General features: G+C 44.7%; 1 protein-coding gene across 1 annotated transcript; it reads right to left on the bottom strand.

Moving 5' to 3' along the window:
- Positions 1-487: 487 nt before the first annotated feature.
- On the bottom strand, positions 488-13,509 carry LOC125946799 (uncharacterized). Its single transcript, XM_049670829.1, has 8 exons — positions 12,552-13,509; positions 10,918-10,967; positions 7,965-8,046; positions 6,753-6,781; positions 5,090-5,144; positions 3,769-3,812; positions 3,251-3,344; positions 488-762 (listed from the first exon to the last, which is right to left on the bottom strand). The coding sequence occupies exons 1-8, from the start codon at positions 12,601-12,603 to the stop codon at positions 641-643; spliced, it is 528 nt and encodes a 175-aa protein (XP_049526786.1). The 5' UTR covers positions 12,604-13,509; the 3' UTR covers positions 488-640.
- Positions 13,510-17,126: the final 3,617 nt, after the last annotated feature.

The raw sequence follows: 17,126 nt of genomic DNA, 5'->3' as shown, positions 1-17,126 counted from the left end.
TTTGCCTAGATGATCGATGACTTCCTCCTTCAGTTGTAGCAAGATGTCTTGAGTCGGTAAGTGGGGGCGGAATCCGTACATGGTGTCATGCATGTACCCGTTTTCTTCCATGTATGTAGTTAGTCTATTAAGGATCATATGCTCGTACAGCTTGGCTGCGCATGACGTCAGGGATATGGGTCGCATGTTTTCTATTCTCAGTGGCTTGTTTGGCTTCGGGACCATGATCTCAGCGTGTTTCCACATTGCTGGAATTGCTCACACCTATACCTGGTCAAACTGCGTGCCCGATGTAACTGTTGGCGCTATTGTCATAACAATCCCTATAAAGAATAAAATTTTTAATATGAGAAATTAACAATATTGTTGGACACGTCGAATGGCAGAGTTGTAAGGCTAGCAGCAGAAGAGCGACCAAACATGGACCGACAAAGTGACGAATGTGCTCATTCCGCCTTTGTTATGACCTGCCATACACATTGGAAGATGTGACCTGGTCCATTTCGAAAAAGAAACGGCCAACTTCGAGTCCCTTTATTGCGACCGCATGAAATAACGCATTCACATGGTTGAAGATCGGGCCTAGACTGTCGTTGGCGTTCACCGAAAAGGCTGGACGTCTCATGTGCAACTTGTGTGCTCAGTTCTGAGCGACGAGCACAAAGCTCGCCGATCTACAGCCGTCGCAGGAGTAATCAGTGCCGTAGAACGTGGCGATGCTGTTAGGTCCGCAGGCAGGGTAGCGGTCACTGTGTTTCAGACCTGCGCATGGTTTTGAAGACATAGCGTTACATCTGAGAAAACAATTTTTCATACTAGGCGGTTAGACTTTCTATAGTCTCTGGTAAACGAGTGTCTCACTGTTATTTTTTCTGCTTTTGTATAATCTCTTACTGTTCAGTCAAGCGCAAAATGTTACCCACTGCGGTATTCGAGAAACAGCTTATTACCTCCGCAGCTTCGAAGAGCAGCCTGGTATTCTGTTTTCCAGCCAGTGTATACTTGTACATGCAAACAACTAATAGTTGTATGGTTTTGCTATGCACAGTGACAAACTGCGAGGAAATTCGGCGTTTTCTCAGATCTCTACCAGTAAACGTTTGCGGAGTACCATTCATTTTCGCATTGAGAGAGACATTGAATGGCAGTAGCTGCAGCGCAGCAGTAATTCACTGCGGCGCGGCTGCGTTTTGTACTAAGAAAGTTCTCTTTTATCTACACCTTTTTAATTTTTCCTCTCGTCACTTTTATTGCCGCTTAACGTTCTTTGTGCTGGCTGTCTACGATCATTACTCATTGTACCTGCAGCCCATCCGTTCAGGCGCAGCTCTCTATTGTGGGCGAAATATAAGTAAATATTCGGCGCAAATAAATGTTGGTGCAAGTGACAAGAACTGAGAGTTCCGAAAAACTGAAAAGGGTCAGAAACGCACCAACAACTAAAGCACATAAGATCGAACAAGCCGCGTTCTGACCAAGCACATTCTGTAGCAGGCTAAACCCGTGTTAAGCGATGTTCTATACCTCCACAACGTTTTCTTCCTGCCTGGTGTTTTCATTTCTCCATTTGTCTTTCCCTTCGTTTACTACAATCCAGAGTGACTGGAGTATGGCTGGCTTTCGCGGGATGGTATTCTTTAAGAAACAATGACAACTAACAAGGCGCGCGGAACGATGTCAAGCGGGAATATGCTGAGAGTTCGTAAAGCGGACAGCTTACAACGCAGCCACTATGACACAAAAAACCACGCGTGCAGAAGCCCACTACCCACTAGCTTAATGCTTCACGATTCGGAAGCCCCCCCCCCCCCCCCCCCCCCCCCCCCCCCCCAATGAATCGCTGTTCGTGTAATTGGACATTTGTCTTCGAGTGCCATTCGAGGCAGGGGACAAACAGAACGCTGCAGTCCTTGCTGCCACGGCTGCGGCCAATGATATGCTACTGCAGCGTGGCATTCCGGGAACGCGAACGTGTGAGCGGCTTTTTCGTATGTTGAGACGCGGAGAAAAGAGGCCCCCACCAAAGAAGTGCCTATCCAAAATATTGAAAGTAGACTTCAGCGGGAATGAATTGTCACAAATAAGCAAACAAAGAAATAAAAGACCTAAAGGAGAAATGGCGAAGGAATACAACATCACATAATTCAGGCATAGTTTACAATACTTTGTTTTAATATTATTGTTTTCTTTTTTCAACCGACTGGGAAGTATGAGCTAGTTACAGTCCACACAATGGCGCGAATTACGTATCGCCTACGGCGGTTCCTGGCCGAAAGCGTAGAATTTGCCGGAGCAGAACTGTGGCGCTGTCTGTCGTTGCTACAACGAAGCAAGGCGCACAAGCTGTGTTTCGCTTGTAGCCTATGGTTTCAACCTAAATATAACAGTGGACCACGGTTCCGTTACAGAAAATTTTACACTTTCTACTAGGCATCGCACAGCCTGTAAGCGACGTCTACAGGCTGTGCGAAATTCGAATGCAAATGCGCGACCCTTACATTAGTAATGCATTATATATAGCATCTCATCTTTCATTGTGTTTACGGCTACAGAAAGTCAACAGAAACGTCATTATCTCTATAATAATTTTAGCAAGGGCCGCAGCGCGTGCGATATCGCACTGGTTGGCTAAGGACAGCAGTGCGTGTTACACGTAGTTAGAGCTGAGGGTAGCTGTGTCTATAGATGATGCACGAAATTAGACATTGCTAGGGAACACCTAATACCACAATATTAAAATAGTGATTATGTTTATTTTTTATTTTAAACCTCCGTGCAAGGCGTGCCTTTAAGTTGATTGCTTTAAAGTGACGGGCGTCGCAAACATTTCGGTTACTTTATTCCTTTGTTTCACAAGAAAAGAGACAAGCGATTAGATGAAGTATGTCGGTACAAACATACACCTATAATTAGGCAGTGTTAGCGCCATATACACGTTAAAAACTTTTGCGCGCCAATAAAACAGCGCCGTCGTTCCTTCGGCACGCGCCGGATAGAAACTCACTGTCGATTTGTTATGCGCATCGTACGCTAAGTGAACATCTTCCACTTGCAAAGCCCCCTAACTGAAAATTGTTGCCTTTATAGCAATACGATTAACGGTAAATGCGGGAGCGGGTCATCCGTTTGCGCCATATCTCGGCCGTGGCTCCAGCAATATCGCAGACATTCCGCGATTAACGCTATGTACGGGACGACTGCTGCCCGTGGTCACGGCTGTTCATGTTGCGCCGGAAAGACGTAGACTCACAGGTGACGTTGAACTGTCCGTAGCAGGGGCACATGTAGCAGAAGATTGTGTTGAAGGCGTACGCGCAGGTCTCGTCCTCTTGGCATACGGGAGCCTGCATTTAACGGTAAATGAAAGCGGGAAATTTCAGAGGTAAATGAGAGGCCTCGACGGCTGCTTCTATAAAACCAGAAATTCGGTTATAATAATAATAATAAAAAAACAGAAAGGCAGCGACATGCGATGACCTTGAGACTGATGCAATAGAAGTAAAAAGCGATGGCACATTCATCAATAAATATATATGTAAAAAAAAAAACTAGCAGGCTAGAGTTCTTTAGTCTAGGGAACAAGTCAGGGGAGAGAATGGAGGCAGGCATCGAGAATGGTGCATTTGCCCCAATTTTCATTTATATTATTTTTTAGAAGACTGCATTTTGCGCATGGTTAGAACAATAGCCAGACTGAAACTGAGCTCTCTTTTACAGCAGGTCACAGAATACCTCTTTATAAAGAAAGTCTAAACATGAATCACTCACATTTTCTGCACCACACCTGTTGTTCGTGTCTTCCAGATATAGACCTGCAGAATAGGAAACGTGCGCGGCACGATTAGGCAAGCACGTTGGCTTTACTTAAGTGAAGCTTTAAAGCGTGTAAGTGTTGCTAATTAGGAGTTGGGCTGCATCTGTCTCTGCTCGTGCTTACTAAGCGATATGAGCCAGAGATAAAATAAACCACCCGAGTGCAGATTATTCCCCAGACAAAATAATAGGAATTGCAGTAACTAAGAAATGTAAAGAAGCAAGAACGACACTACAATCGGACAAAAAAAAAAAAGGAACATCAAATGAATAAAAAATGACCCGCCATCCCGGCCCTGCGAAAGTGGTGGTATGGTACCAAACCCACGTGACCAAGTGATTACGTCATGTTAGACACGATGACGAAACGTGATTAGGTCTTCACCTCAAACGTCGCGTGATGGCGTCACCACCTCAAACGTGCGTTAAGTGATAACGGCATCGTCACGTGACGATATCACCTGATGACGTATTCTGATGACGTTTTCACGTCAAACGTAACGTCACGCGATGATGTATTCATCAAGTGATGTCACCGGATGACGTCATGTGATGCCTCTTGGAGGAGCAGCACACTGTACGGTTCCCGCTTCTTTGCAGTGTCTCCGGGATAGTCCCACCTTTTGGTGTGAGCACCACGCACGCATACACGAAATCTCCCGACCAACTATATATATAGAGGCTAACAAGTTCGCTGTAAAACATCACATAAGACAAGAATTGCCTGCTGTATAATCTTTGCATTGCCAGAGGGCGACATAATTGCAACACATGAACAGTGAATCGCAGCGCAGATTGACGGTGTTCATCCAGTTTAGCAGTCAGTACGCGCAAGAATAATATATGTATATATATATATATATATATATATATATATATATATAATCAAGAACAAACACATTGCATACAGCGCAGATTAAGAGCTCATCACTGCATGAAGCGTTTGTTACGTCTTTCAATCTGGAGCAATTTTCTACAATTTCATTTCTTTGGAGTAATGCGAAAGTACTAGTAACTATTGTACAAACGCCACAAACAGTAAAATTACGCGCCGCAGTCATTGCCCCCGTCGCAGCAAATACGAAAATCGCTGTTGCGATTAGAGCAAGCAAAGCCGTCCAGCACTCCTCACCAAGTGATAGACGATTGTGACTCACGCTTGACACAGCATCCATTGCTCGAAAAGAACAATTTTTTCTGACAATGAGCTCCCTCTGACAAGCAGCATAGCGAAATCACGTAGATGCATACACCATAGAATGCCTCGTCAACTCACATTCGTACGGAGAACTTGGGCAATCCTTCAGGCGGCAGGTGTAGCCATCAGAACACTGAGTAAAGTGAGGGAAGGAATAATGAAAAAGAATTAAACGTTACTATTACGTTCCCGAAAGAGGCCTAGTTAGCAGAAACGTCGAAGTAAGAATTCGAACGCATCTCTTCCTCATGCGCGAGGTCACGAACAATGGACGAGCACGCGCGCAAGACCACCCCCCCCCTTTTTTTTTTTTTCCCTAGTCGGCTGAGAAAGGTCGTGCAGAGGAATATGAAAAGAAACGTACATTAAGCGCTTAACATCCAGTGGGGTAACTTTAGTAAAAAATTGAGCACCTGCTTTCGAAAGGTCGAACTTAGAACAGCCGATTTGTCGCGGCTGAGCAAGTTCCAGCAGCTTCACCTTTCTCGAACCATGCCGCTCTGTGATTTCACATTTCCAAAAGAGCGTCTTTTGTGTGCCCAGATACGAGGCCCACAAAGCGCACCTAGAATTCTTCTCACCTACGGGGCTAGCCTATCGTATGTGGCATCCGTACTCAATGTGTGATAGTGTCCTCTCTTTCTCTTTTCTTTCTACCCCATTCATGTGGACGGCCGTCGTGCCACTTTCAGGGGATGACTGCTAGTCTGCTGCTGTTTATCTTTAAGTGCGCTGCTTGTGTGTTTCCATGATGAATGATAATAACTGGGGAGGTCCAAAGGGAGGCGGCAATGAAAGGGTTGAGATATGGAAGATAAAAAGATCAGACAACGCGGTGTACATGCGCACGGGTGGTTTATCTGTATCTAAATTTTATCAGTTAGTGCTTATCGTCCTTTCAGTCAACAATATCACGAATACTGGATCAACAACGTCGCACAATAACAGCCATAACTTAAGTTGGTTGTGAAAACAGCAGTTTAAAATTGGTGAGCTGTACACACGCCCGTTAATTTTCATCCATATCCGGATCATGCTATCAGTGAAAACAAAGGCAGACAACCTACCGATGTCATGGGACTTGCATGTGCGAAATGCCTTTCGGGGACAGTAGAATAACCCATCCCCACGTGTAAAATGTGGTGGACCAATATAAAAGGCGCGTATGTCGTTTTGTGAACGGACTCCGAGTCTTCCTTTGTGCCCTGTACTTCGTGTACTAATGGGACCTCACTTTACGCTTACGTTTTTTTTTCTATATTTTTTACTTGTTATGATAACTTTTTAGGGCATTTATGCGACATTTGGTATTCTTGTGACTCAGTGCCGCTTTAATTGTGCTTTCGTTTTAGCATGTGTTATTCCGATGTGAAATACAATGACCAGCGCGACTTCTTTAAAACACAATATCACGTATTAAGAAGGAAGGGACTAAAGTGTTAGAGGAAAGGGGGGGGGGGGTGAGTGTTATGCTGTCATTACTCTTTAATCAAAGTAGAATATATTTATATACATGAAGTGCTCGCATTTCCTCGCTCCCGCGCCTGTGGTGTCTTATCCCAACATCTGTTAATCGCAGACACTCCTCGCGCAGGGTAGCTAACCGGAATGACCCATCGCTAACCTCCGTGTGTGTTTACTTTGTCTGTTCAGTGAGTTCGACCAAGTAGAAATAGATTTCTGTTGTGACTGTCCACAATTATAAAGTAACAACCACAACAAGAACAAACAAGATACTCACGGAGCAGGATGTGTCCGACACGTCGATACCTAATCGTAACGTAAAGAAGAAAACACGGGTTAAAAACACCATAAATTCAACTTGTCACTGCTTTGTGCGGCAGATTGCCATGAACGAAACATAAATGGAGCAACCCGGCGCAGTCAGCAGCTTGCGAGCACATGTTCCACTGACTAACTGCGCATTTCAGACTCCGCATGCGAAATGCAAGAGCCACACAAGCGATAAACGGGCGAATGACGACGACAAACCCCGCTAAATCAAGCCAACTGGACATAAAGGACTAAAGCTTGGCACGTGGGCATCGTACCCAACATTGCACGGCGTTTTGAAGTTCAAACTGAGCGGGTTACAGAAGCGCAAAATCTCCCACGGCGATTACGTGTCACCATCTGTTGACACAAATAAGAAGCTTTAGCGACTGTTGCAGTTGTATGGTGCTAGACGTCGCTACATTGTGAATGACCTTCGCGCAGACAATCCAACGAGCGGTAAATGGCCGTATATAACACACGCACACACAGTTTACAAAGGAGGAGTACACTTTAAAAAAAGCGACGAAAAAGGCATGTTTACTCGCTTACGTTTCGGCCGTGGCAGGGCCTTCGTTAGAGAAACCTTTTCCTTAAGTGTGCTCCTTTCTAAACTACGTACACGCTGGACTTACAGAACATTAGTTTGAAATTATATATATTAAATGCAGGGCCACTAATGCAATGAAGGCATTAGGACCGGGGTACATGCGGAAACATGGTCGCACAGATCCGTACGCACTGGTGCAGCCAGAAGCGGAGCATTCTAGATCTGGACAGCGAAAGAACTGATCTTATGGGTGTGCCTGTAGAAACCCATAAGTGTTGGATAGTTCATTCCGTGCTTGTCAACAGCCGAATGGCCTGCTCGGCAGTACACGTTGCTATAACACAACACTTTTTTTTCACAAAATGAAGGTCTTCGTGGTATTAGATTTTTAAGCACTCATATTAAGGTCACTAAATATTACATACGACATAAACTCAAAAGAAACTCATTCATTAAAATGTCAAATAAGTATGACATCATGAAAGTATAACGACTTATAATCGATTTGCAATCGCGTCAATTGTGTGAATGAGCAGTAGTGAAATAAAGAAGAAAACTATGAACTCCGAAGAAGAAGTTTGCAAACAAACGTTTTCTCTCTCTCTCTCTCTCGAGTGAGATAGCGCTTACAATAATTGTAGCTGTCACAGTAGGCATTCACTGAGTAGTTGTAGTGTGTGACGCAGCGCTGACCACCAGTGCAGTCAGAATCCTGCGTACGAGAAATGCGTTATAGACGTGCGACACAAAATTTGACAGAGCTCATGCTCCATGCTATACACGAGTGGCCCGAACATATAGTAACTTGTGGGAAGAACAACGATCCTGCTATTCCTGTATAAGGTTGTTCTTGTAACTGTAGCGCCGCTAGTATCTTGTTTTAACTCGTAAGAAAGCAGCAGTCACGCAGGCACTATCGTCCTTTTAAAGTGGCTTCTCAAACAGCGGGTCGTGACCATTTTTTTGGAAGGTCATTGAGAGTACAACTACATGGATCTGCTGCTGCCCGGAACAAATATGAATTTTCAGTCTCGGTGCGAATACTCTTTCACCGTAGCTTTCTTTAAGAGTAATATATATATATATATATATATATATATATATATATATCGGCGCCTGAGACCGACGGCTACTGTGGCTAAGAGCATCACGAAGGAGTTTAGCCAAAACATCGGCGTGATTTTACGTTTGATACAAAGAACGTTATTCATTTACTCCAATGTCTATCAGTTGCAGTACATCAGTCAAAACGAAGCTGCATTTCAGTGTCACTTTAATGACCATAAGTTGCATGTACATACAATATATTTAATTTTCCAATATCAAGACACGTCACCACCTCGGGGCACACCTATGACTTCTTTACAGTAATAATCCTGGAATCCGAATTCATGCCACATCATTACCGCGCAGTACGGGAGTCATTCGTAATTCGTAAGTTCATCACTGTTTCTGGTGTCTTAAAAGAAAGCCTAGGAAAGCTTTAGCCAGCGTGCTGGCTTAGTACAACGTATGCCTCATTTTGCTGGTTTATTGATTAGACGTAGGATTATGGCACTATTGACGGACGAATTGACTTACGATTTAACTGAAAGATTTGACTGAAATATTTGACTGAAAGATTTGACTGAAATATTTGACTGAAATATTTGACTGAAAGAATTGACTGAAAGAATTGACTGAAAGAATTGACTGAAAGAATTGACTGAAAGAATTGACTGAAAGAATTGACTGAAAGAATTGACTGAAAGAATTGACTGAAAGAATTGACTGAAAGAATTGACTCACGATTTTTTTTGCCACCAGCCGAAACGCTTGTAAACAAGACTTTTCGTACGTGTGTCCTTTTCTACCCTGGCACATTGTATCGGGCCCATCGAGCTTCGTACTTAAATATATCACCGCTGAAATTATGCTTAATATGCAGAATGAAATATTAGTTTCTGCCACAAGAAATATCTAAACATTCGGATGCCACAAAGAAAACTTGACCGAACATGGCGTCCCTGCCGCAGCCAGTTTTGTCTCACCGAAACTGTAGAATTGGGGTTCAGCATATATGGTGGCATCAAGAAAGCAAATACATCCTACTGTTTAAAATACATGACAACCAATCCTTGTTGAAAAATATTAACAAGCATTTCTGGCAGCTCCCTCTGCAGCGGTTCATGTCATTTAAATAAATTAAATTGTAAAGGTGGCTGCTTCATTGAAGAAAAAAATTAATTTTCAGGAAGCTCGCAAACGTGGAGGCCGGGGGGGTGTCCGAATAGTCACGTACTGCAATATATTGAGAAACACTGCTTTAAGGGGACGCTAAAAGGACATGATAATCAAGCTTAGACCGATTAAGTCTTCTTTCAAAACTGTTTTCGTTCACTAAGCCGTAATTGGTAGAATATTACAACGGAACACATACAGATGAAAGAGTTTTTTGTCGTATTTGGGTCATTCGAACTTAATAAATGTTCTGGAAAATTTGTCTTTTCATTATTGTGCTCTCCTAGAACTGACTGCAGTAAATATTTACGAATTTCTATTTAATTCTGGTGTTTTACGTTCAATGAGGCATGCTGTAGAAGGGGACTACAGAATAACTTTGACCAGCTGGGACTCTAACGTGCACCCTATATGCACCGTACACAAGCCTTTTCGCATTTCGCCTTCCCATAAAAATGCCACCGCTGCGGCCGGAGAATGGAATCTGGGACCTCGTGCTTAGTAGCGGAACGCCACAGCCACTAATCTACTACTGCGAGAGATCTTTGCGGATAAAGTTAACTGGACCCGAGCAGACGCCGCCAAAATCCGTGACGTCACGGCGCGCTGGTGCGAGAACTCGACTGTGGCGGCGCCACCACCGGTCTTTAGTTTTTGAATCTTTTCTGGTTTTATTGACTTTCCTCTCGCGGCAAGACTGCCTCTAGTTGGGAAAGGTAATGTGCTAGCCAAGCTGAATTACTGTTAAAGAGAAACCTTTGTGAACCTCCGAGACATTCCTGACCGTGGTGGCTGCTGCTGTATTGCCGAATAGCTCATAGTTAAAAGAAAATTACGTACCCGATGGTGGGGTCGGACCTCGGTCCACCTACGAAGCAGCCCGATACACTAAGGCACAATCGCACTTGTATTTTTAGCATGGCAACGGCCAAATAGCTCTCTGGGTTAATCGCGACTTGCTACGCACATTGCGTAGCAAGGGTGCGAGAGTGCGCATGCGTGCGCGCCATGTGCACGCCAAGGACACTGGGATGAAATGGGAAAATTTATAGCATTTGATGAACCGATCCAAGAAAGCTTCGCTTCTGATTCCAACATATTCGTTGGATCTGCATCTTTCTGTTTGTTTTTTTTTGCCCTTGAGTATCAGTTGGTGAATCCTTAAAAGAATCCCAACCAATGGTGCCCCGCCCTGAGGTGAAGATTGTAATTGTTACGGAAGAAGGTAGGGGGGACAAGTACTAATGAGTTATGTTCAGAATTTTGTGTTAATAGGGAGAGAAAAATAAGTACGCTCGACCATCAGAGTACCCTAGCTAAGAAGCGCCTCAATAACTTGAACCATGAGAACGTCACAACTCACCGATGCGCACGTAGGAGGCACGCCGGCTGCACACAAATGTAGCACAGCCACTGAAAACATGGGGAAAACGATGTGAACGATGTTAGAAAGCAAGTCTAAGCTACTTTCATGACCAAATGAAACGTTGCTCACAGGCGACAAATTATATTGCGTCGCCAACAGAACACTGGGTAACAGAAGGCACAATAAAGAAAAACCGTATCAGTTTACACTTATAAAGCTTTTTGTTTTTCAAAAGAATATTTTAGCTAATTTTGTGGTAATACATTGATTATTAGAAGGTAAATATAGGTGAAAGTGTCAATTTTTTTTTTTTTTCTCGCCGGAAGCCAAGCAACGGCATGTCAGCATGACGTCACGGATTTCAAAGTTTTTTTTTTTTATTTATTTTAACCACTGTCGCTCAGTAAAAGTTCGTGAAGCTTCACTGTAACTACTTTAGGATACAGTTTAGTCCTTGTTTGCAGAATGAAAAAGTGCAGATGCCGTCGAATTCGAGGATGAGCCGACTATGGCAGCTCAATCTCGCGCGCACAAGAAAGGAAGCGCGCTGTCTTCCGTCGCGTGCCAAGGCACCGGGGGGAGAGGAGGGGGGGGGGTGTTTTACTCCGGCGGCTGCTGCGTATGGCGCGATCGTGTGGACCCTAATTTGGAACCGATCTGCGATGGGGACAGAGTGCGAAGAAGTGCTGATAGCTTCGTGTGCGCCTGTGTTTTCGCCGCTGAGTTCGCGTCGAAGCGAGAAGCAGCGCGAAGGTCCATTCGCTTGCTGCTACCGCCACGCTTACTCACTCCAGCGTTTTGACAGCGGGTTTCCACGGTCATCGAGCGAGATGCGTTCATGTTTGCTTCGGCGCGCGTGACACCATGCTTGTCGATTTAGTTAGTAAGTGAATGTTTACAAGCTTATACGACCGATAAAGCTACTATGCTTACTTCGTGTAGCTGTCTACTAATTTGCTATCGCAATCGCTGGTTAACTTTTCGGGCGAAAGTGCGACTTTTTTTTCATATTTCACGCGTTTTCTTTATAACGCGGGAAGAAAATATCTACGCGAGACATAGCACACTGAAAAAAACTGAATCGAGTGTTTTAAAACACCATTATTGCTTTTCTATCCCCATTCGCGCCCTCAATTCAGTAATTAATAAGTTCGTTGATTAATCGCATCCATTTATTGATAGTTCAATTGTGAAAGAAAATTTTCCTGGTTCAGTTCAACACTGCTGACCGATTATCAATGGTTACGTCCTCGTATATGGTATATTTTGTTTTTCAGAGCTTGGATGAACTTATTTGGGGACACCCCGTATAGCGGAACGTGGTCAGCGTTCTACGTTCCGTTGCCGGTATGAGCGTTGTTATGAGCAAATAGTTAGGATACAGTGGTACGGCCGGTGGATAAAAAAAAAGGTCCCCTTTTTTTTTATCCAGCGGCCGTGACAGTGGTCTCAGGGGAGCGGACCGCAAACGCTCTGGTAAACCTGTACTTTGGCACTCGATACCGCTCCCGTGGCCACACGCCGCTATCGGCTTTTCCCACTGCCGCCGAACAAAAATTGTTCTAGAACTTCCCTTAATAACTTTGCTGAAAAAAATGCGAAAAGAAGCAGCCAATCCACTGCCGACGTACCCAAAGAAGCAGCGAAGCAGGCGACGGCGATTCCGTACGGTCTGAAAACCATGGTGCCGCACTATAAGAGACGGGGGACTCCGAACACACTGACTGACTGGAGCAGACACTGAACACACGGGGTGCTGTATCTGCGAGCTAAATAAACAGGCCGTCGATCGCACGTACAGGTACCTTCGTTGCTCCACCAGGTGGCCAGCCACGTGCCTAACGTTTCTATCACTGATTCATGCCCGGTTTTCTTTGTATTGGACGGCGCAGCGTTTTCCGGTGTCGGCAGTGCCCGCCTGCGCACGGAAGCTTTAACCGCACACGCTTTCAAAAGTAAAAAAAAAGTCAGGAAAGGGGGAACGACATGTGCTAAACAAGCTTGCAGACAGTTTGCAATGACATCCTCAAATCACGGATGGTTTAACAAAGGTTAAAAACATAATCTGTAAAGGTGGAGACCCAGAAAGTCCTGGTGTTACTCACGATTTCGGTTCCCTTTCGCCTTGTTTTTCTTGACACCGGTGTATATGGCAGTAACAATCATTTGCATAGCGGCGTTCTGTCACTCCATGTTGGTCCATGTGATTTTATTAAACCACTCGTGCGGTGTGCACACCCCTGCAAGGAACTACCAGATCGCTCAAGCTTCGAGGTCTCTGAAATAGGGTCACCACGATTACGGAAACATGGCCTCCTAAAGGGAATCAAAGCGTGCAATTTTTGTCTACTTACTTAAGGCAGATTGTTGGGCTAGTAGGAATTTAGAGGAAGGCATATAACAGCCCGTAAGGAAAAAGCGTAGACGAGTGCAAAGAAGAAATCCGACTGGACAGGTAGAACGCTGAAGCGTACTTCCCGTCCAGTCGCCTTTCTTTACCGCACTCACCATTTTATTCCTTGCGCGCTGGAACATGTCGTTGTCTGTCTACTTAAACGCACGTCCATCGTCATATATAATATTTTTCTTGTCCGGATGATTCTAGCAGTTCTCTTTAATAAGTGTAAACTTGTGGCGATAAAGCGCACTAATTATGACAGGCAATGACGGGTTACCAAGTTATTACAAAATTAAAATCGAGTTCATTCTGAAACGGAATATTACTCATCATTGAAATATTTTAAACATACGAATCAACAACATATAATATTTTTCTTGTCCGGATGATTCTAGCAGTTCTCTTTAATAAGTGTAAACTTGTGGCGATAAAGCGCACTAATTATGACAAGCAATGACCGGGTTACCAAGTTATTACAAAATTAAATCGATTTCATTCTGAAACGGAATATTACTCATCATTGAAATATTTTAAACATACGAATCAACAACATATAATTGAACAAATGGAATAAAGTACTTATTTAGCAGACATACCCTGCAAGCGTCTTGATGCCTTTAAAATCTCTTTCTGATGCTTATAGGTATTTACTACTTAATACTTGACATAAAAGTACTTAATATACAAATACTCAATGTAGATAGCGGTGTACCTGTATAAAATTATGCACCCTTAATTTGTATATTTCATGCAATAGGTTGAGCATATATTCCACTTGGTTGACTGGAATATATGTTGACTTAATAATTCTGCTCGCGTAGTTATACAATTCACTGTAAAATTGTTGTGATGCGCTTGTTGTGAAGTACACAATGCTTACTGTTTACGAGTGTCAAAGACACTGCCAGGCTCTAAGCCTTTTGTTATGGCGCCTGCTCTTCGTTGAAACGGAATTAACTTTGACTTTCACTTTCCAGACTCGAACGCTGCTTTTTATTGGCCTTGTCATCAGTGTTTTTATACATCTACAGCGTGGGGACGCCTGAAGCAGGAAGAGACATCAACACAAGGCATATCACCCGCAAATATGCTTACTTTTATAGCGTCGCACAGTGAATGTATTGTCGTTAAAGACTGTTTCTATAATTAAAGAATAGTGGTTAAAATTGTAATGGCTAAAGGTAATATACCAGTTGTATATTCGCCTTTGTCAAGCCCGTATCGCTTTTCCAAGCACCCCGCGTCGATTTGTACGTTTGAACTGCGCAGTTCTTCAGGAATTGCGCTTTTAAGCGGAACTTTATAGGCTCACAAGTGTCGGCGGTGGTGGTGTCACGCTGAAAAGTGGGCCGATCCTGGTGGCAGTGCAGAAAGGGTCCGAGGTCAATGGCACATACCCCCCTGTCATGTGGGCCGATCCTGGTGATAGTTCAGAAAGGGTCCACACTCAATGGCACCTACCTCTGTGGGCTCGGTGACCTGTAACTCGCCCTTGATCTTTGGGTCCCTTGGGACCCAAAGCGACAACATCGCCAGCCCTTCCCCTGTGGAGAAAATGGGGGCAAGCGAAGCTTGTCCAATTCTAGCGTGAGGGCTTCCAGAGCCCAGGCGACACGTCAGCGAAGAGCCGCGGGACCCCTTGTTGCGGGAGCGCGATGTTGAGCCCAAGGTCGAGAAAGTGGGGGTAAGCGAAACTTGTGGCAAGACGACACTGGCGCAGGCGTTCCGCTTCATTTGCCCTAAACTCAGGGTCGGCGGCTCTTCGCCGACGTTTATCCTCAACATCGCGCTCCCGCAACTCGGGGTCAGCGCCCCTTCGCTGACGTTGCGCCTGGGCTTTGGAAGCCCTCAAGCTAGTATCGGACGCCAAGCTTCGCTTACCCCCATTTTCTCGTCTGAGGAAGGGCTGGTGATTTTATTGTTCAGTTTTCACATTTTTTCATCATGCTTCTGATTGTATTATTTTACTTAGAGAACACTTTTAACTGTTTTTCCTGCCAGCTGGCTTCCATTGCAATCTCTGTGCACAGAACCAGTGCATCAACCGGCCAACGTTCGGTACGCTATCGTACACCTGCGCTACATAATTCAGAAATAGCAGGTAAAGGGATTTCGTTAAACCGGAATATCGGTAAAAATTGAAGAAGAACACTGCTTGGTGCTTTGCGCCGCAATGAGGAAAGAAATAACAAAATCCACTGCCCTCGATAACAGGATGTGAGCCCGTGTTACCGGTGTCATTTACTCCGCCTATTGCTCATGTTCAGGGGATGTATCCAGACCGTGCTGAACACTGCTTGAATCGGGCGCAACAGCTGAGTAGCGTGACGGGTTTGAAAATAAATTACGGTGATTTGCTTAGAAAGGCCGCCATCAGGTAATGAGGGACGCTGTAGAGAGAGGCTCCAAGCTGAATTTTACTGAGAGGGTCGGTGTTATTGTTACGTTATGCCGTTCCAATTATTTTCCTTTTCGAAATTCGTCAGTGGTGTCAGCGGCTCTCCGTATAAGATATACAGTCAGCTAGATAGGAGGGGTGTATCAGAAGAAAGGAATATGGAACAAAACCAATGGAATCTTTAGATTATGCTGGCCCCAGATTTTTCTACGTCCGCCCGAAGCTCGGTGCAAAAGCATTTTTGGATTTTGGACTTAAAGCCACTCAGCCACTGTGCCGGATGACGTCCTTGAAAACTGAGTAAGGAACCACTTTATCTGTAGATCAACACTGATCTTTTACTGTGACAGCTGTTATAAGCTCGAAACTGGATTTGCCATGTGCGACCGTCCTTTCCAATACGCGGACGGCTACGACAGTCGTCATTATCGTCAGGGCACGTCCTCATCATCAGTTTCACCTTTGCCTAGGGCGAAAAAAAAGACACATTTGAAGTGCGTGCTGATTCCACGCACTGGGGGAATCGATGGTATGCGAAGAATTTTGCAGGTACCTGGCTATACGACATTGTCCGGGATTGCGCAAAGCGATGTTTGGTGCACCAGCGTCTTTGTGTAATCCGAATAGTTGTGTACGTGACGCGAGTGCGCATGCATGTGTAATCTTTCTAAATAAGCCTCTTTCTACGCGACACATTGCACTTAAAATTCAGGCCTATTCCTTCTAAGGGAAACCTAGCTAATAGCGTTTGCTTGGCGCATCGGAATGGCTGACAGTGCTACCTGTAATATTTGCGACAGCGAGGAAACAATCGAACACATCTTGTGCCATTGTCCCCGCTACAGCTTCCACAGACAGACGCTCGTGACGACGCTGGCGCGCCTCGACGACCGGCCGCTTTCTGAGCAGACGATCTTAGAGTGCCGGCTGACACGGTCTTCACACCAGAAGGCGATGAGCGCACTGCTGAGGTTCCTCCGGACAAGCGACCTGCTTGAACGACTGTGACACTCCTGCGTTCCTTTGTGTGTGTGCGTGTGTTTGTGTTTTTTTTTCTGATCACCCTCTCTTTCTATGTGTGTGCATTTTTCTTTATCTTTCTGTCTCCCCTTACCCCTTCCCCAGTGCAGGGTAGCAAACTGGATACCTACCTTCCGGTTAACCTCCCTGCCTTTCCCATCTCATTTATCTCTCTCTCTCTCTCTAGCTAATAACAGCAGCGTGATACTTGCCAATACTTTCTTACAGGTTTCTTTAAAGCTGTATTTGATCAACGCGCATTTACTATCGCACATAAACTTGGCGTATTGCTCCCCCTCTGTTCTCAAAATTTGACCTCATTTGTAGTTGTATTCATGCCACCGCAGCCGCCTAAGTGTTATACCGCTCGCAAAACAGACTAATAACGCT

The sequence above is a fragment of the Dermacentor silvarum genome, chromosome 7 (genome assembly GCF_013339745.2).
Source record: "Dermacentor silvarum isolate Dsil-2018 chromosome 7, BIME_Dsil_1.4, whole genome shotgun sequence".
Lineage (NCBI taxonomy): Eukaryota > Metazoa > Arthropoda > Arachnida > Ixodida > Ixodidae > Dermacentor > Dermacentor silvarum.
The sequence above is the reverse complement of the archived record's forward strand: the minus strand, read 5'-3'. Positions and strand labels throughout refer to the sequence as shown.